The sequence below is a fragment of the Cuculus canorus genome, chromosome 10 (genome assembly GCF_017976375.1).
Source record: "Cuculus canorus isolate bCucCan1 chromosome 10, bCucCan1.pri, whole genome shotgun sequence".
Lineage (NCBI taxonomy): Eukaryota > Metazoa > Chordata > Aves > Cuculiformes > Cuculidae > Cuculus > Cuculus canorus.
Window position 1 is genome coordinate 10,794,588 of NC_071410.1, and position 20,764 is coordinate 10,815,351.

General features: G+C 45.5%; 1 protein-coding gene across 3 annotated transcripts in view; it reads right to left on the reverse strand.

Annotated features, from left to right (window-relative positions):
• Nucleotides 1-289: 289 nt before the first annotated feature.
• The window catches only part of GABRA3 (gamma-aminobutyric acid type A receptor subunit alpha3), an 85,771-nt gene continuing 65,296 nt past the window's right edge, over nucleotides 290-20,764 (reverse strand). For all 3 annotated transcript variants that reach the window (XM_054075812.1, XM_054075813.1, XM_054075811.1), the window contains exons 6-10: nucleotides 17,818-17,900; nucleotides 14,735-14,878; nucleotides 13,243-13,395; nucleotides 10,465-10,676; nucleotides 290-2,296 (exon numbers count right to left, since the gene is read on the reverse strand). In XM_054075812.1, coding sequence (XP_053931787.1) covers nucleotides 1,967-2,296; nucleotides 10,465-10,676; nucleotides 13,243-13,395; nucleotides 14,735-14,878; nucleotides 17,818-17,900 — 922 coding nt within the window. In that variant the 3' untranslated portion in view covers nucleotides 290-1,966. The remainder of the gene's footprint in view (nucleotides 2,297-10,464; nucleotides 10,677-13,242; nucleotides 13,396-14,734; nucleotides 14,879-17,817; nucleotides 17,901-20,764) is intronic.

The following is a 20,764-nucleotide window of genomic DNA, read 5'->3' on the forward strand; positions in this document are numbered from 1 at the left end:
ACTCATGCTGCAGGACAAAGTGCCCTGGCCTTCCCCTTTCCATCCTGCCATCCCCATGGATATTCCAGGTGGGGTAAATCCTGTGCTCTGTGCTCAGCCCCACTCCTGCTCAGGCAGGGGGAACTGAGCTCAGCACAGTGGCTCAAAGCAATGCTGGAAAGATCACCTTGGGGGTGCTGGGGCTTTGGCCTGGCTGCATGCACTCAAAATGCACTGCGGTCAGCTCAGGGAAGGGCAGCCAGAGGGTCAGAGGGAGGCCCAGGAAGAGGGGCTGCTTCCCACCCTGCTGGCAGAATCAATGCTGCCCATGACCTGGAGATGAGAACTCACCAAGCTTCCTTGTAGCAGGACAGTGTGTCCATGGATCACCAGGGAGGGGGAACAGATGTCTTGGATGCCACCATCTTGTGCTTCTGCTCAGGACAACCACTGGTTTGGGTCCTTGACTGTGGTAGCCGAGAAGGGAGAAAAAGCCTCTCTACAAGGCACTGGAGGGCTTTCCTTGGAAGAATGTGCAGGTGTTAAAGTAGGGTCTTACTTCGTGCATTTGCAGAGTGGCATCTGGTTCACATGGCTCTCTGGGATGGCAGTATCACCCTGGTGTTTCAAAGACCTCCTTCTGCTGTTTTCCCATGGTGCTAAGGATGCTCAGCTGCATCTGTTCACCTGGGGCAGGGAGATATTTGGGCACTGACTGTCCCCTGACTCACCCCCACAGGTGGCAGAGTGGCCCCAGGTGTATCCCACAGGAAGCAGCCTGCATGCGAGCTATCCTGAACAAACATCACTGTTGCTTTGGTGCACCAAAGCAGGGATGCACCATGAGCTGGACTTCGCTGGGCTGTACTCCTCCCCATCAGCGAGGCTTACCTGAGAGGTAAGGGCTTCTCTGCCTAAATCGACCTGTGAGGAGTGAAATACTAGTGAGGGCTGCTGAGCAGGGGGATGGGGAGCTGGAAGAAAAAACTGAGACAAAGAGGCTAAGCGGATGTGTCCAAGACAAAATGATAAACCATTCATCTGAACATGAACTACGGCTTCCAGGTTTGATGCTGAATGTGTGTAACTTCACAGCTCCTAACTCTTCCAAGGCATTAGAAAACTCCTGTCTTAACTTCCCAACCTTGAGAAAAATTATTTCTCTGGGAAGAACCAACCTATTCTCTAACATGAATTGCCCCAAGAGTGCAGGATGGCAGTCAGACAAGACCTTTCTTGCCTGTTCTTGTACAGGAGACACGTGGAGGAAACCAGCAGCTGGGTTTGCTAAAGATAGAGAGGAAGAAGCCCTGTAGATACCTACAAGATGCTGCCACTCTGTTCCACCACTGGAATGGCTCCACTGCCCACAGCAGCGGTGGATTCATCCCCAGTAGGCATTGGGTTAAAAACTAGCCCATGCCACACTGCTCAAGTGCATCCACAGCCTGGGCAGTACCACCCAGCACAAAGCGCCAGGAACTGAAGAGCAGCCCAGCTAGCTCACTAACTCTGGAGGCCTCCACATCCTTTAGCCACCAGGAGCATCCACCATGCTAGGGCAGTCCATCACAGAAGAGAAGGAAGGGAGCAGACCACAACAGTAACCCCCAGCAGTGCGGGGCATGGAATGGCAGTGGCATGCAGACTGTGGGAACAGCAGGAGGTGGAGGAGGAGAGATGGAAGCACAGGGTGACTTGGACAGATGAGAGACATCAGACTCACAATGTTAGAGGCACAACTTGTTATGATCCGTTTTTTTTCTTCCTTTCATCATCAGAGACAAAGTAAAATGAAACTAAAGTATACAGGATTAAATTAAAATCACAGTTTTGTTTACATTATAAAAGAATGCTCTAATAGTAATAATCATTATCATAATAATATCAAATGAACAATAATAATTAAACAAAACAAGAAAGAAGAAAGCCCTGGAGAATTCCTGCCTGAATGGTGCTCACTGATGGAAGGTTTGTGTGACCGGTTTTATTGTTTGGGGATCATTCCCTTGATAGCTGACTCTCGGTTTACATATGTGGCCCAGTAGACTAAGTTGAAAATGGCAAAGAGGACTGGAAAGACAATGCGGGACATCTTGTCTACCTTGCTGACACTGTTGTATGTCTTCTTAGTCTCTGGGAGCTTCTCCTCTATGCGAGGCATCTTGGGAGGTACGTTGGTGGCGGTAGCAGTGGCAGCAGCACTCTTGGAGATGGTGGGCAGGCCAGGGTCCTTGGCAATGTTGAGGGCATATGTTGTGCCAACAATGTTGTAGGTGTTGTTGGTTTTCTTCGCTAGCGCCACCGGCTCTTTTTTCTAGGGAAGGTGGAAGAAAAAAACATAGTAGAGATGAAGTGACTGTACAATTGTGTGGAGAACTTTCTGTCCTCTGAATTTACCTGTTGGCCTGGATGAGAAGATGAAAAGGGGTGCAAGGAGCAAAAGACCAAGAAACAGCCATTGTGGAAGGGAAGGAAGATGTGGTGAGAAGATGGCCAGAATCTAAGATATCTGCCACTTGAGGGCTGCTGGAGCAAAAGGACATGCTGGACTAGGGTGGATCAGATACTTCGTGTAAACCTGGCATGCAGCGCGTAGCACAAAAAGACCGTGATCTGGCAGCTAGGTGCTGCTGCAAGTCAAATAACTGAAGACACATAGCTGGGTTTGTAGCCTCCTTGCAGCTCCTTAGATTAGAGTAGTGGTATAAAAAGGTGTATGCAGCTGCACTCGAGCAGCAGCTCCTCAGACAGGTGACTCCTTGATTGGCCAAGGCTGCCAGGTCTACGTTGCATATTGCCAGGTCAGTGTAAGTGAATGCAAGCTCACACTATACAGATTCCCTTCTTTCCCTCTCAACTGGGTAGTGATATCCGCTGCATGTAAGGTTCAGTGATGAAGAGATGATGCAGGAATGCTGTCTTTAGAAAAGAATGACACCCCGTGTGGTCATTCTGGGGGAAGAACTTGATTTTCTGCTTTGCTGGCCTGCTTCCTGGGTCAGCTGAGAGAATGAAACATCACAGAAGATTATAATTCTAATTTATTTGTAGCAGAAAGCCAGTGGCTTTAAGAATGTGAGTGACAGCATTGCAATATTTTTGCACCATAAGACCATATTATACACTATCTCAGTACCCTGAATACCTCACAGAAATACCTCATAATTTAACACCATGATGTCCAAAATGGAACCTTTTAGAGCACCTCAGGACCTACCCAGGTACGGCACAGAAGACATTTGCATTAGCCCTGGATTTCTGGATTGCTCAATACGGCACTGTAGGGTAGAGGGAAGCCTTTCATCTTGCCTTCACATCTATGGGTTGCTGCAAATCAAGGAAGAAAAGTGCACCCCTCCCCAACAAGGCTCCAGGGACAGCCACACTGTCCAGGCTGAAGGAAAGCTTGCACAGCAAAAGGCAAAAAGAGGCACTTACATGTCAGACATGACGCAAAGACAGGCAGCTCAGATGTTAATGAAGATGGGTGGACGGGAAGAAGGAGCTAGGAAGTCGTGATAGGTGTTGGGGACCTCCCTGTTGCTGTCAGGGACCTGAGACCAGCTGCACCATAGACCACAATGTATAAAGCAATCCAAGTCTACCAGCAGCAGCAGCCCATTGAATAAAATCTATCTATATGCAGACATCAGGTACCCTACATGTCCCAGCACTCGTGTACTCCATGCAGTGTCCACTGTAATTACAACAAGAACCAGCATTAGATGCTGCAATAACTCACGGTGGGGATCTAATTAAACACAGGACGAAGTGTGACTTCGGATTTCATTTTCTATTCAAAAGCAACTGAAACACAAGATAAGGCTCATCCAGCATTTCCCAGGGGTGCTTGGCACAGTCTTGCATGTATGTGTGAGGGAACCACACACAAAGTGACCGTCAGGAGAAGAGGAGAGTGTACAGCCAAGCAGAATGTGTTCATCTCCCCACCCTAGTCTGGGAATGGTCACTGGAAAGGGCAGATTCACCCAGCCTGCTCTGCAGAGATACTCCATGGTCTTTAGCTTTCATGCTGTACTTCTGTTTTAAATGTGTCCAAAATCATCACAGCTATTTCTGGTTACCTTCCACAGTGATTTTCAGAGGGACACTGAAAGCAGACTTCTGGGCAACCTTTAAACCCCTTTCCAATAACATCATAGCCAGACCTTAAGCCTCGTAATAATGCCAGCGATTACAGAAATTAACTTGTTGTTAGAAGGAGGTCTAAATGTCTTTAGACTCCAAATCAGACGAAACCACTGATCAGACCACATTCATAGTCTTCTATGGGAGAGGGTGTTATGATCTTTAATGATTAACTGAGCGACTGATTTCTGCAATCATTAGAGCCATGTTAACTTGTACCCCCTTGGTGAACTTTTCCTGCTAAAGAGCTGACAAGAAGCAAATAAAGTACTAAATATGTTTCACCTTCTAAAACATTTAAATATGCTTAATTATGATTACTTATTAACACAGCTACGGGAGGTAATAAAATAATTAATAATCAGTAATGAAATGAAAACCAGATTGTTGTTCACAGAATGTAATTTGAAGTGCATTGTGATTACTTTAGTATTAATCAGCCATGTTATTCGTTACAGGAACAAGATGACTACAAGTGACATGACACTCTCAACCTGGCTAGCTTTTCTGCCCCAGAGCATGGAAAGTAGATCCATCTTGTGTAGCCAAAGGCATCTGAAAACACCAGGCTGAAACAGAGGGAAGACAGGCAAATAAGAATGCTGTGGGTGCTGATGGCAAGCTATTGCTCCTATTAGTGTGATTCAGAGCCCCGAGGCATCATCTTGGGCTTCTCTGGATCTCAGATCAGGTTGTTCACATAGTGCAGAGGTTTGGAAGCCCACAGCCAAAGTCTTTTTTCAGTTGCCTATAGAGCCTTCTGCCGTGGTCAAAGCTGGGAGCCCATACAGCCTTTGGGAAGCACCCCGAGAACACACTGCCTACACGAAGGCACATGTGTATGCTCTGGATGGGCTCTGATATAAGTCACTTCCAACTCAGAACATTCTATGATTCTATGTCAGACAAAATGGTTCAGCCTGCAATTTACCAGGCTGTGCTTGATAAATAAGTGATTCAGGCAAGATTTTGACTATCAAACAAAGAAAAATGTGCTTATTGCTGTCAGCTGCAAAGTAGCCCCCAGCCTTCTCCCTGTGCCTTTATCTGTGAGGAGCTCCACGTCATAGTGAAACAGAAGGAAAGAGTGGTAACACAGGAGGAAACCCCACAGTTGCTTTGAAAACTTGTTCTATTTAAACATCTCCGTTGCAAAGCAGTTCCTGTGTTTATGGCCCAGTTTGGGCACAGGGAGACTGAACCACTGCACAAAGCTGTCCCTGTGCTACTCTCCTGAGGGAAAAGCTGTGAAAGCTGGTTTAGAGATAAATATGTTCCCTGCATATTGCAGTCTGACAAGTTCTTCTACAACACACATACTGGAAAATAGCAGCATTTTTGTTAACTATTCTTGTCTTCAAGCCTCTCTGTTGAGGAGCTAACAGCTGAACCTCTAAATTATGGGAACTACTGGTTCTGCCTATGATCTTCTGGAGCTTTAGAATCAGGTTGGAAGGGACCCACTGGGTCATCGAGTCCAACCATTCGTAACACTCCCTAAACCATGTCCCTCAGCACCTCATCCACCCGTTCCTTAAACATCTCCAGGGAAGGTGACTCCACCCCCTCCCTGGGCAGCCTGTTCCAGTGCCCAATGACCCTTTCCGTGAAAAATTTTTTACTGATGTCCAGCCTGAACCTCCCCTGGTGGAGCTTGAGGCCATTCCCTCTTGTCCTGTTCCCTGTCACCTGGGAGAAGAGCCCACCTCCCTCCTCTGCACAACCTCCTTTTAGGTAGTTGTAGAGAGTAATAAGGTCTCCCCTCATCCTCCTGTTCTCCAGGCTAAACAACCCCAGCTCCCTCAGCTGCTCCTCATAAGACTTGTTCTCCAGCCCCTTCACCAGCTTCGTTGCTCTTTTCTGGATACGCTCCAGAGCCTCAACATCCTTCTGGTGGTGAGGGGCCCAGAACTTAGTTCTCTTTAGTTCTCTGCACCCGCTCCTTGGCTAGAAATTTGGGTTGGAAGTATTATCCCTCCAACAGGCTACTCTGAAGGTCACTATCACTGATATCTGCTGTACTAGAGAAATGCAAGGTATCTGCCACTTGCTGTACTAGAGAAAAGTCACTTTAGTGACCTCCAAGCAGCTCTAGCCTCTGACGTACATTTGTCCTATAATTCAAAGCTCAGCAACTGCAAATGCTGTTCCAGCAAACATGTCACTCCCTCTTCATGCCAGCCAAAGTTCCCCTCTGCAATGTGCCAGAGACTTTATCCCATCAGAGAAGAGCAGCAAAGTGTTTTACATTGAGACGCCTCTGCCCTGAGCAGAACCAAAGGCTCTGAACAACGCAACCTCGCACTAACAAGCAGGCTACAGCAATGCCAGGTTACTGTCAGCTATTGGTATAACCTTCGGCATTACTCATCCCTCTCATCTCTTAGTTCAGACTATGTGGGACTAAGCCCAATGATCTTATGCTCCCTGGGTCACCAGACAAAGACTCGGAGCTTGGATGGAGACAATAATCAGCCCAACACACCAGGAAGATAATTTTGAGATAAAGACAGTGAAATGTTGTCAAAGAATGATGTATGGACTCTAGCGAAGATGCTTGCACTTGCAGTGCTATGAAGAGCTACAGGTGACTGCAAGAGCTGTAGGACAAAGGACACGTGGGCTACAGAGCACGGCCAGCAAACGAAAGTCCCAGAAAAAACATATTTACCATAGTGAGGCAGAAAAAACCCAAGATGAGTCTGAACCATATTGTGAGCCTTTAAGACTTCAAAGTGGTTGAAAATGGTAGCCTGTTGAGGTTGGTTCTAGTTCCTCTGTTGGCAAGGAGGGGATTGAAACAAAAATACCACAAATGGAAAGAAATAAAGAAGAAAGAAAAATGATTCCCAAGTGACCTGGATCAAGAAGCAAACTTCAGAATTACTGAAGTTGGACAAAAAGCTAGGCTTTACTCAGTCTGTGGAAAAGGCACCTAGTGCAAATGGTGAGCATGTCCATCACTTCCAAAACACCAGAAAGAAAATCATTATGATCATATCAACAGAGGGGTCTGGTGGATGCTTTTTGGTGACTTTCTCTTTGTAAAGACATGTGAAAAGTACATAAAAATCCTGGACTTAACCTTCTCACCATGCACTACAGGATTATTAAGGGTGGGAAGAATAAAGGTCCAGGAGTATTCCTCCACCCAAAATATGTTCTTCCTTATTCTCCTGTGCCTGACAGCAGCTACTTGTATTCTCTTTGTTGTTTCCTCCCACCAAGGATTTCAGAACAATGTCATACAAGCATAGATAAAGAGCTAAATCAGATTTTATGCAGACATGGTGTTGCAGGCAGAAATGGGTTTAAGCAAGCATCATTCAGAGATCTAAAGCATCTTCCATCCTGAGGAACAGACAAGACTTTTTTTGCATGGAACTTCCTGGTAAATGTCATCCTTCTTGAGTTTCCCAGTGGCAACTGTTAGTGTCCGTCTCTCCGGATCTCACTGTAACAGCCACTATGGAAGTGACTTTGTTGGCTCCAGAGACAGACAGCCCTATGGCCAGGATGGATGGGGTGCAACTGATCTCACTCTGTTCAGACACAGCCCTTCTGTCCCGAAATAGATTCTTTTAACAAGATCTTTTGAGGATGCTGGAGATAAGCATGTCTGCTGGCTACTGAAGCCACTCATCTTTCAATCTGTTTGGCCATCTCACACCTTCCTCCTGACGATGTTTTTAAAAAAATCACCTTTACTAACAAATTTTCCACGTTGGATCCAGATATCTCTCTCCAATTCATTCTGCACCTCTAAGTTATTTGCAGCCACTCTGTCATATGAAAAGACAGTAAATCCTTCCTCCACAACTAGCAATTACTGGTGGCAGGCAGGAAAAGCTTGGAAAAACTTTGGGGCCAAAATGTACTACACAAATCTCATCAGAGAATGTGCTAAAGGGAGATTTTGGTGACATCTATGGTGATATTTGCCTGCCTTTCATTAGAGAAAAACTGCAGAGAACGTGCAGAGTATCTCCCAGAACCAGAACCCAGTGTGGCTACAGCTAGAACGTCATCATCATCATTTATGATGCAGAGATCAGCAGTTTACCAAGATCAGCCCATCATGTTAGATTCTAGCTGAAAAAAATGCTCCATTCCCATCCACACTGATGAGTTGGCTAAGGAGAGAAAGAATGGAACCATCGTGAGAGACTGAACACACTGGGACTGCCTGTCAACAACCAGCAGCTTTTGCAAAGTAGTGATTTCTGCCAAATGGGATGGGAAGCATTTCTGCTGCCTATATTTGAGGTGAGGGAAAGGGCTGATGCTTATTGATTTTTTTTTTTTTTCCGTGTTCACGCAAGGAAACAATCAAACCTGGAGTGAGGATCCTTGCCAGCACATCAATAGAGAGCATTCTTTTTAGCTGGGGGGGAACTCTCCAGAGACCAGGGCTCATCCTGGGCTTGTCGTTGGTCGTTTTACTCCTGGTACAAACACTTTAAAATGTCAATAGTTATTCTTCTGTCTTCTCTTTCTTTTCTGGTTTCAAACACCTGGCTTGTCAGTTGTTTCAAGAAGAGCTAATTAAAGGCTGAAACTGAGCCAATGAGACGCCTTCATTGCGTAGAAAATTCACTGCTTGGAAATATTTAATAGAATAAAGATGAAAAGCAAATATAGTGACACATCATATTCTGAAGCTCCCTGAAAGCCCACCACTCTTCAGTGAGCTCTCCGCACTGCACTGCAGAGAGCTGGAGTGGGTTTGCCTTCCAAGAAAAAGATCACGGTTGGCTTGAAAAAGCATCCACACATTTGGAGTCCTTCCTGATTCTCCTGCCTAACACCAATTGCAGCAAACTCATAAAGAGCACCCCCTCTGAAACATTCATGGTCCTGCTTTGTTTGATTAAAACATGCACAAATATTCTGAACGCTTTTACCCTATTGTTTCAGCACCGTTAGTCTTGCAGTGCTGGGTCAGTGAATAAATTAAGGAGCATGCTTCTTTTATGACAAAATGCAGCTTCTGAGACTTTGCTGCTTTTTTGGCTGTGCCCAGTTCACATAATTGCTCAGGGCTGTGTGAATCCTGACTTTATGCTGATTTTCCCATCCCTGAAAGGGACATGGTTGCTTTGAGGACTTGTTCTGATCTTTTGCTCATACCAATGACCCGGGAAAGGATTCTCTGATCTCTAGAGGCCAGATTAGCGTTATTGGTCACGATGGAAGTAGAAGACCATCAACTGGCCTCCTCTGGAGCCTTTCTGCAATGAGTCTGTTGCTCGGACAGCAGCTGCGAAAGCAAACAGATAGAGTCCAAGAAACATAAGAGAGAGGCATTCAACATCCAGTGATGGCTGCGGTTCTCCATAAGGCTTCTGTTCTCCTGCTTTGACCTCCATACCAGAATGATGACTGGCTTTTGTCTTCCCAAAAGCTACTGCAATTTTGCCAGGTATTTGCATACAGCCCCATAACAATTTTAAACAACACATTAAAATGCAAAGGAAAAATATATGAAGTCTCCAGAACTGAGAACAAGGACAAAACTGATTTTCAAATTGATTCAATAAATATAAGCAAGGAGTGGCATGCTACAGTAAGCGATTTCTCTACACTGCCAAGATTAAATCAGTTAGGAGGGAGGGGGCACAAGCAGGGTTATTGTTGGCTGCCAGGAAGGAAGCTGCGAGAGAGGCTGATCCCGAGCAAGAAGGGAAAACATGGGTGATGCCAGGCACTAATTTACTGCCAGTTGCCATTTCTGATTACTTGCTTCCCAACCACCCTCTTTGCCGAAGCTTACAAAGCAGCAGCTGCTGGCAGCTGTGGGCAACAGCACGAGCGTTAGATCTCCCCATCCCTGCACCATGCTTGCCCGTGCCAGGGGCGACCTACAGTCAGCGATACCAGCTGCAGGGGACACAGCAGAGAGGGACTGTCTCCGCTGGGGAGGCTGGCATCTTGTGGCATATTTGTGTTTGAGAGGCATAGTGGCAACATAGAGCAGGGCATTCATGGGCTGAAGGAAGAAAGAAGAGAGACCACTGGCGGAGCAAAATCAAAACATGCATGCAGTCACACTTCCACTGGCAAACAGTTGTGCAGAAGGACAGAGGGAAAAGCGAGCAGGCATGCCTGGGTGTTTTTCTCCAGCTAAGCACAATGACCACCCCTCCCAGCCCTCCTCCCTTGATCTTCAAGAACCGCTCCAGTTGAGACCTGAGCTGGGGACCCCAGTAAGTAACATCCAGCCTCTCGGAGTGCTGTGGGGCTGCATGTTACCCACTCCTGGCCCCAGCACAGCTTTCTTGTGCAGCGTTTCTTCACTGCCCCCTCCTCCCTGGCCTTGGCCACAGGGCTAACCTTCATCTCTTGGGCTTCCAACACCTTCTTGCCATCCCAAGCCCAGCTGCGCTTGGTGAAGTAGTTGACCGTGGCAAATTCGATCAGCGCAGAAAACACAAAGGCATAACAGACGGCTATGAACCAGTCCATGGCCGTCGCGTATGCCACTTTAGGTAACGAGTTTCTTGCGCTGATGCTTAGAGTGGTCATAGTGAGGACGGTGGTGACACCTGTGGAAAAATAACAGGAGACAAAGACGGTGTAAGACCATACAATCATACCCACCCAGTTTCTCCTTCAACCGCACAGCTGGCATTTCCATCATGTAAATTTAGGAGCTAGTCTCTAAGCTATATGGCCCACATTCCCACTGAAATTAAGGAAGCCTTTCTCAAGCCATTCTCAGATCCATATGACTTGTAGAATAACAAAACGGTTCACAACTTATCCAGCCTCTGCTAAAATCAGGGCCAGTTTCAGGTTGCTCAAGGCTTTCTCTAGTTAGTTTTTATATCTCCGGTTCATATAATTAATTGAAAACATCTACATAATGATGAGATTAATCTTCCCTGAACTCCATCAACTGGATCTCTGTTCAATATAAGAGAGTCCAAGCTCATAGGCAGGCACCCGTGTTCAATTCCTCATCCGCTAGTAGGGTAAGTTGCGTGATGCTATACCCAGGTCCTTCATGGAGAATACATCAAGAAGAAGCCTCTGGTTGCTTTTGCAATAAAACAAAAATAATAAAAGTAAAAGGGATTGTTAGATGTTTGGGGGCTTCATGGAAGACCCAAAATTGGCTATTCATCCAATGTGGTTCTCTCAGTATTCTGGAAAGTGTCTTGTGACCTGCACGGATGGAAACCTGGGATTCTGGGTCCTGCTGGCACAGCCAGGCACCTGCCAGTGGCCCAGTCTGCCAGAATGAGTGTCACTATGATTCATCTTAAAAAAACTGATCTGTTGCAAAATGCTTTTTAAAGCTTTTTTTCATTAAAGTAAGCAATCATCGCTATCCATTTTCCCCATTAATGTGCTTTTCAATTAAAAAAAGCATGAAAAACATTATAAAAATATTGACTAATTTTCACTTCCCTTAAGCCATATTCCTAGTAATTGAAGAGTTTCAATAATATTGTTGACAATACTTTCTGAGAGGAAAAAAAAAAAAAAAAAAAGGAATAAACAATTTGAGTTCTCATTATTTTCTTAATGGGAAAGAAAGGCAATTTAGGAGCAAAGACATTTTTCTCAAAGGTAGGTCTTAATTTTTCAGTCAGCTCTTTCCTGCTCAGTCTTAGCTGCTACTCAAGGAAACCTGTCAAATTGGAGTTGCAGGGTAACATAGGTGGGAATCAAATATCCTCAGAGAAGTGTTCACCCGCAGTGTCGGGAGTGCAGAGACACTCCAGAACTGCTGCAGATGTAAGAGCCCACCTGAGGCAGGGAAAGACATGGGGTCCAGGTCCACACTCTGTGAGGTTTAGTTGCAAATGATTCACAGGAAATGAGTGAGGAAAGATCATCGACAACTCTCAATATGCATGAATTGGCCCTGTTTTCCATACGATTTCTCTCTCTGAGTGTCATATCCCTTCTAATTTACCATTATCACTGTTCAATGCAACTCTTGCAGCCCGGGATCGCCCAAACCAGTTTGGCACTACTAACCACCCACTTCCCTGCAGCTGCACTCGAGCCAGCGGATAGCTGTAGGATTTGCATTCCTGTGGAAAGGAAGGCAGCCCACTGCTAACGGGGAAAAGCTAGGGTCAACTGCAAATTATAAAGTTTGTTCATGACTTGCATTTCAGAAGCCCCAGTGAACACAAACCACATAATGATTCTCTCCTAATTCATTTAGAGAGTGCAGAACCACCTGTGAACTTCCCTGTGACCTTCTCTGCATTCCATTCTAGTTCACAGCACCAGAACAAGTTCCAGCCCTGCGAAGAGGGTTCTGAACGGAGGATATCAGCCTTGTTGGGTTTGTGGGAGTATTTCTATCTTGACTCTTGCTACAGAGAAAATGCTTCATGATCTTGTAAACTGCATTATACATTCAAAAACACAAGCAGGTGGTACTATATATCCGCTTTCTATTTGGTGATTTTTGTCCAACATAATCTCTGTTAAGCAGTATCTGCTGGGTACTGTTATTTCCAGGAAATACACTCCTGCAATATCATTCCTGGTCTCTGAGCATGTGTTTGTATATCCTGAACTAAGGGTCTTGGGAGGAAAGCACAAAGCAATTCTGTTATTAAATGTTTGTAAAAGCTATTAATGTATGTGCAACGCCAGCCTGACACTTTTCCTCAGAGAGAGGATCTGAAACCAGCTGAAGAAAATAATAACAATATATTTATCATGCAGTTATACTGCCTCAGACTAGGAACTTGCTATGTGAAGCTCTGACCAGAGGCACATTAGCAATTTCAAAGGTAGAGCTCTAAATGCCTCCCCATGTACCTATCTCCTCCTTAACTCAAAAGCCAATATAGATAAGCAGACACAGCCAAATGCATATAATTAGATGATCAATACCTTGATTACTGTTAATATTTATGCCTTGACTTGTAGCAGAAACATGGACAGGAGTATTTTTCCAGTGATTCAGTGGAAGCTGGGTACTGGGAAGACACTGAAAGCTATTATGAGAAATAGCCAGCAGCCTTACTGATGCCAGTTAAGACCTGGAGAATACCAGCTCTGATGCTCAGTCTGCTTCTCGTCATCCATGGTTCCTTTCTCCCCCAACCTGAGAGGATGTCTCCGTACTCCCAGACTCACCAAAAACTGTGCGGGCAGGAACGGACTCCCTGTTAAGCCAGAAAGAGACCTGGGACAGGATGACTGTCATAATGCAGGGCAGGTAGGTCTGGATCACGAAGTACCCAATCTTCCTCTTGAGATGGAAGTGTGTGGTCATAACGACATACTCTCCTGCAGAGACAGATGGTTAGAGATGCTGAGCCACTGGTGCTTTCCAGGATGGGGCCAGCTGACCACCAATCTATCTGTAAAGCACTAAAGATCTGTCCTGAACAATCTTTCAAGTTCTTAAATGAAATTGCAGCATGTGTGCCATATTGTTGCTGGCTGGCATGCCCTGGTATCTCACAGCGTAGGCCACCCTTTGATTCTTTAAATTCTTTAATTCACCACAAAAGGGTTGTGGCACAAAGGCAAATCAGTGACAGTGCTTCAGAGAGATCCTAACAGTGGGATTTCAGGACAAAGGATTTTATTTTCTCTGACAATCCTGAGAATGTTTCACCTTTCCTCACTGTAGCCATTTCAAAAATCATTAAAGATCTGAGCTGTAAACCACAGAAGAAGCTGTCCCTGTTTTCCCTCAATGCCCTATTCCTCTACTCAAAGCTCTGGATACTTTGTGGGATTATTGTGCCTTTTTTGTTGTGAGCATAGCTCTGCTAAGTCATTACACACAGGAGCCTTTAGCAGCTTTCTAGCCACTTCAGGTTATTCATCTGTACATTTTACTACAACTTAAGTAGAGAGATGGGCCAGATATTATGACATTTAGTTCCCTGGACTCCCCACATTTCCCCAAGGGAGCTGATATGAGTTGTTACAGACAGACACTATTAAAATCAAGTGCACTAGAGAGGAAATATCATCAAATGAGAACACTACTGATGCATATAGAAGGAAAAAAAAAAAAGAAAGAAAGATGAGAGATACACATGAGATAACAGAAGCTATCAGTACCTGGATTCAGAGGGGAAGGGAGGAGCAGCAGATGGGAGAGAAAGATGATTAATATTGGTCATTAATCAGAACAAACATTTGTTTGATATAATCTTCTATTAGCTATGATAATATTTCTGTAAGCAGATGCAGTGAAAATCACACTGAATATTATATTGCATTCACCTCCCCTGCCTGCAATGCTCTCCTGAGAGACTGCAAAGGAATCCAAGACAAATGAACCCACAGCACCAAGAACCAGCTGGGCAAGGCTAGACAAGTTTTCTACACAACACATCATTTTTAGATGCTTGAAAATCAGTTTTCGAGAGAGTATGGGTGATAAAGCTCTTTCAGCGGAAACCACTAAAAGCCTTTTACTGCCTCTTGGTGACCGTTCCAGATGTCCCCAGCCATATTCTTAAACAACGCGTGGCTTGGGAAGTACCGTGGTTCTCACTGTTCACAGATACTGCCTCTACAATTATGCCAGATTGTGACATTCAAAGCCGTGGGTCCATCTCATCTCACTATGCTCAGCCCATGCGGTGCATTGTGGCCCCAGAAGTACCTGTGCTCGATCGAACCATTTCTGTCCCAACAACATGGCCCAGCAGGTCATACTGGTTCAGGCGAGATCCACCCTTCGCTACTTCCACTGATTTATCCTTCCCCAGTGTCCAGGTGTAGATCACCTCTGTCTTTGTGTAGGCATCTGAGGACGAGAAATAAGAATGAGGTTTGTGCTTCTGCCTGACCTAAAATACATCAAAATTAGCCTGTAGCCAAATTAATCCCTGCTGTGCCACATGGCTGAGCACAGCCAAGCATGGCTAGAGACCAAGGCAGTTCAGCAACTGTTAAATCAAACGAGCAAAAGGGAGCTTGGGTTTACAGAAGGGAGCTGGAAGAGGGGGCAGAACACTGTCATTGAGAGATGTGCTGTCCCCTTGATGTGCTGACTCTTCAAGGGCCGGTTCCAAGCAGAGACAAGTTAGACAGGCATCCAGATTAGCAGGCTCCTGGGGCAGCAGGATGGCCACAGCTCTGCTGTGCCAAGGACTGGGAGAGTCATGCTGGCAGCAGCTGGCGAGAAAGGCTAAATGCAAAGGGGATGGAATTTTAGGTTAAGAAGATAAAGTTAAAAATCTTTACCCTCACTCAGAAGCAACCCTCTCCAAGCCTCTCAGCTTTGGAGATGTTGTGCTCTCCCAACAAGATGCTTTTTCCCCTGCATGACCGTGTGTTTGCTAGCCTTCAGGCCAATCCACTAGGCAGTGAGGAGGGCAGTGCTGAGAAGATCCTGCCTGCACATTGCAAAAGAAACAGCAGGCAAGTGCTGCTGGACTGGTGCATGGGGTAACGCTGGGCTCAGGGCCAGGGCATCCTTCCAGGGCCTTGCAAGGTCCCCTTCTCCACCCCACCTGCCCAAATCCCCAAATACAAACACGTCTTTCTAACACAAACTGTCACTATCACTTTCACATGCCTTTCTGACCAACTCCCTGCTTGTTCTCATAGCCACTCCCTTTCCCAAGAGCACTCATGTGCTTTTAGCTTTGCCAGTTCTATGGTATCCAGAAATCAAGTCTCTCCAGACTCTACTATAAGATATTTCTCCTCGTAATGCCCAAGATTCCTATCTGTACCCACACTGCACCAGTTTCTTAGGCAAGACCAAAGTTCACTGAAACAAGTTTTTAATTATTTTTTACCACCAGCTTCTCCTATTAAGACATTAAGGAATTATTTGGCTGGGTCAGGTCAAGCAGTGAGTTAGGTCCACTACAGAAGTGCCTCAGTTCCTTCTTTGTAGCAAATTGTGTCCCAATATAACCATATTTCTCCGATCTTTTTAAAACAAACACTGTTATCCCTGTACTGTAGGTTTTGGCAAACCTGTTAAATACTATGCAGGCGCTGTGCAAAATAGGGGGAGTGGTTTTGATGATCAGCCAATGTTTCTCAGTGTGCCAGCATGCTGCCTAAGCACTTCTGATGCAGACTGGCACCTCTCATCTGATGTGCAACACTCTGCTTTTCCATTTCCTCCTTCCAGAAATCAACATGATTCTGGAGACCTCTGTCCTCCTTCAGGCTTAGCTTTGTACAGCTCTGCCAACGCTCTTCCACCCTGATGGGCAACACCTTCTGTTGTAGCAGTCACGGTTCTCCCACCGTCTCTCAATCTCCCAACGAAACTTGCCCCTAGTTTCATTGCCATCATCCCTGAAAACACAGTTGTCTACATATCAAAATTCACATAAGTCAGAGGTCGAATTAGTAAAAATATCCAGAAGAATCCCAAAGAGTCTTCCAGAAGAAATATGCACATTACTCTCTTTTGCTCACCAAGAAACATTATAAGCAATTAGATGTGCAGTAATCTGCCTTCCTGCAAGTCTTGTAATAATCCCAGAGCTTAAGCCTGAAGTGTGAGAGTTTATATCCTTCCTCACAAGGTCAATTAACATTAATAATTCATCCTTCTCTAAGGCTTGCTATTTTACTGGCCTCAGTGATGTCCTGTGGCAATGAATTCTACATTTTAATTAGGTGCTGCCTGAGAAATAACTTTATTTTAGTAGTTTTGAATAATCCAGTTTCATGGATTCATTTTGTCATGAGGCAGAGGAGCAGATGCACATGATAAACATGATTTCTTCTGATGTCAATCAGACTTTTCAACTTTCTCCTTAGTTAACTCCTAAAATGGCTATAGGAAGGAAGTATCAGTTTAGAAAGGTTGTGATTTCTCTTCTTAGAGTCCAAAAGGGAGATTTCTGTTGGGAGCTCATTCTTTAGTTGGAGGTGGGTAACTTCCATCTAATGAAAACATAGACTCAGTTCTCAGTTCATTGGACCTGGAGGAGACGGCAGGCAGAGTAGGGCTAGGAAACTTATCTCCACGTTGTGGTAAACTAGTAGCTCGGAATTTGGTTCCCACTCACTTTATGAAAAAAAATCAAAATAAATTTAACTTGCATATGGGACAGAAGAGGGAACTTGTTCCTAGTCATGGTATGGGAAGCCCAGGCAGATGTGCAGCTGCAAGCCTTGGAGGCTGGGAGCAGCTTTCAACTAACCAGCAGCTTGCAAATTTTCCCTAAACCAGGACCCTTGGGTGCTGGGACTGAGATTTCCAGACTTTCCAAGCCTTTTACTTGAGGGCAGCCTGCATGAAAGACTGAAGAGAGCAAGGGGTTTGTAAGATCCTTTGGAGCACGGAGCCAGAACAACTAGAGATTTCAGGCTCTCTCCAGACTGACAGGAGCAATGGAGGGAAACTGCAGAGGACACCTAGCAGCAGACCCCACTGCTGTCTTCCCAAATCTGTCTCTCCAGGATCATCTCGTGATGAAAGAAAAGCATCTCTGAGATTTGCACCAATGCTGGTCCTCCCTGCACTGATGGGGGGGGGGGCAACAGAAAATCTATAGGAGTCTAACCCACCCTGTGAGCCTGAACTGACTACAGTTTTGCTTGCTGCCCATTTCTGATGATGGTAGTAAATTCATGTATGAGACACCACAAACAAATTTTTGGTCACACTATCATTAGCAATAATTAATAGTTATGAAAACACTAGCCACACAAAGTCTTGTTCTTTAGGTCTCTACACACCTCCTTGCAAAGGCTGATAAGGGTACTTACAGCTCCCAAATTTCAGTGGGCAAGCATGCACATCCATTGGGAAGTCCTCCAGGTGCATGGGGCACTCTGCATGAATCGTTAGCCTACAAGACAAAACACAAGGCATGATCAGAACTGCACAGCTGTGGAGGCTCCCACCTGGCCCTTCTGCCTCAGTGCCATCACCCTGCATCCATCAAAGGTGACAAAGACCTTAATGCAGTCACTAACCTCTAGATCTCTGGGCTGAAGGCCATCAGCTGTGGAGAGAACAGCAGGCACACAATTCTGACCACCTTTCCCATTGTATAAACTCAACCCTATCGACTGAGTTCATCTTTATTCACTCAGTGCAATCAGAAAATCTGCCAAAGTCCAGGAGTTCTGTTTGCTTATGCACTGTGCAATAAGAGCTCAGTAATGCCGAGGGCCAGGGGACATCTCATGGACCATGTTGGAAAGCAGAGGGAAAGGGCTTCATGGCCTCTTCTTCCCAGTGGTCTGGAGGGAGTCAAGGGCTGGCAGATCCTTCAGTCAGAAAGCCACATCACTACTGGGTTTGCTGAACAAAGTCAGTTAGAGCCATGAAGTCAGAGGTGTTGCGCCAGGGTGCAATACACTTCTGTGCATCTAAGGCACCTCATCCCACCTCCTCCGGCTTTTCCCTTGCTGGCAGCACTGCAGAGGATGCTGCAGGCAAATGTAGAATGTGTGTCCTTGGGCTGGCTGGAGAGTGCAGGACAGCTTGTGAGCTTCATGCATCTACCAGATCCCAGTAGGATTCCTGGTCAGGAAGCATTTTTTTGAGGGAAGCACAACCATAAAAGCAGTGCGCTACAGAACATGCGGCCAGCCATAAAATGATCTGTATAAAACACTCTGCAATTTTATACAGAAAAAGTAGTTTTAACCTCATGTTCCCTCCTGAAGTACTGGAAAGCCTGCAGCCTGGCAGGGGACAGCAAAGAGAGACCGATTCCCAGGAGATGTCTAATACAATCTTCTCTGAAGGAACAATTTGTAGAAAAAACGACCCACTTCTGACAGCTCGGCAAAATAACAAATAAACCATGACAGAAGCAACAGGTAGATGCAAAGGGCAAGCAAGCAGACTTAAGGCCAAAGGTGGTGGCTTTTGCAAAACTTAGGTTGAGAAGCACAGTGAAAAGCTTCTACTGAGATATTTTCCTTCAGCTGGAAAAAATGTTCAGGTAAATTATTTTTCATGGAAAATGTTGAGGTTTGGTCAAATGCAAAACAAACCCTGAAAAAAATTAGAGTTCCAATTTTGCTTGCTAAAAGCAAAGGGAAAAAAAAGAGAGAAAAGAAATAAAAGAAAAATAAAGGTTATTTCTTTCAGGTGGAAAAATCTTAAATGACTTTATTAAAAAAAAGCAAACAACAAAACCCAAGGACTGTTTTTTAAACTTGGCATACAAAATTTTGGTGGACAAATCCAAGCACTTCACAAGTTGCTCTAAAAAACCCTGTGGGGAAACAAAGCGGAAACACCGTGGATTGGAGGTGGCAGGGGATCTCCGAGGCTGCACCGATGGTGGCTGGAGGCGGCAGATGGTGTTTGTGAGAGGTGGACACGAACGCAAGTGAGGGACAGAGTAGCAGCAAATTTCTGCACAGCTGCTCCGTGGTGGCTGTGAGAGCAGCCCAGGGTATGCTGGAAACCTTTGGCTGGCTGTGAATTTTGCTCTACTAGATGAGGAAATGAACGATTTCTTGCAATTTCAGACCCACGTCCAGCCTCATCTGCTTCTTTTAGAGGGACTAGAAAAGTTGAGGTTTAAATTGCTGTAAATCCAGCCTTTGGGAAGGTCTGGGAGTTGAGGCATGCAACCCCTCTGCAGTGGTCACTGGGGTCACAGTGCCACAGAGCCTATTACACCATAGGGGAGTGTATGCTTTATTCTTGTACCAAGTTGGCAAAGGAAAGCAGAGAGTTTCCTGCAGACCTTGTGAACCCAATCCCACCATGTTTCAGCGGTACCTCCCTGCTTAATGCAATAGCAGCACAGAGTAACTTCTGCTGCTTTTCAGTGCTGGGTACTGACTGTACTGTCTCCACTGGGCACATCTTTCTTGCTGTCCCCCAGGAGCTACATCACAGCAGAGGAAAGAATATAAAAGGAACTACCACAATCAGGACAGGTTTGGTCCTGATAAACAGGTCTTAGCTATGATATGTCCCTGTAGACCCCATGGAGACTGCTCACACCGAAGCCCTGGGTGGCTGGCTGTTGAGTCACCATTCGCTGTTGGGTCCCAAGGGCTTGCAGCTCATCTGTGGCTGATGCAATGCCCCATGCTCTGGCCAGGTTGTTCACAGTTGGTTTATTTGGTCTATGCAGGATGACTCTACTTCTGGTAGAGGAGGCCATTTAGAACAGTACAAAACCTGGGTGAATTCAGAGCACACCACACCTTGCTGTCATCTCCCAGTAGCCAATGGCTTACACCTTCCATGATTCAGAGGCTGTATTGAGGCAACTGGGTGCACCAGAGACCAAGGACCTTTTTTGCTCTCAGTACTTTCTGCCAATACTTTCTGAATCCACGTACATGGATAGTGACCACTATGTCCTGTAGTAATCATTCTATTGACAGAGAGGTGATGATGACTGGCCCCAGCTTGGCTTCCTCAGCCGATCCAAAAACCACTGTGTGACAAATGTAACCTCCTTGGAAACAAATCACTCTTTATGACTTGCTGATCTTTTCTTCACCTCTGGACTAAATGTACCTGCTTCACATGACAGAGAAGACAACCTGATCTTTAGGACTTCAACGAAGATTCATTGAAGTCAATAGAAAGACTGACAGTGATTCTGACAAGCCTTACAAATGCATCATTGGAATGATTTTCTACTGGACACGGAAAGGCACAGGAACAAATTACTCTTTTGCTCTGATGCTTCTCTTTCATTATATGGATGAAGATCAGATTTTCAAGAAG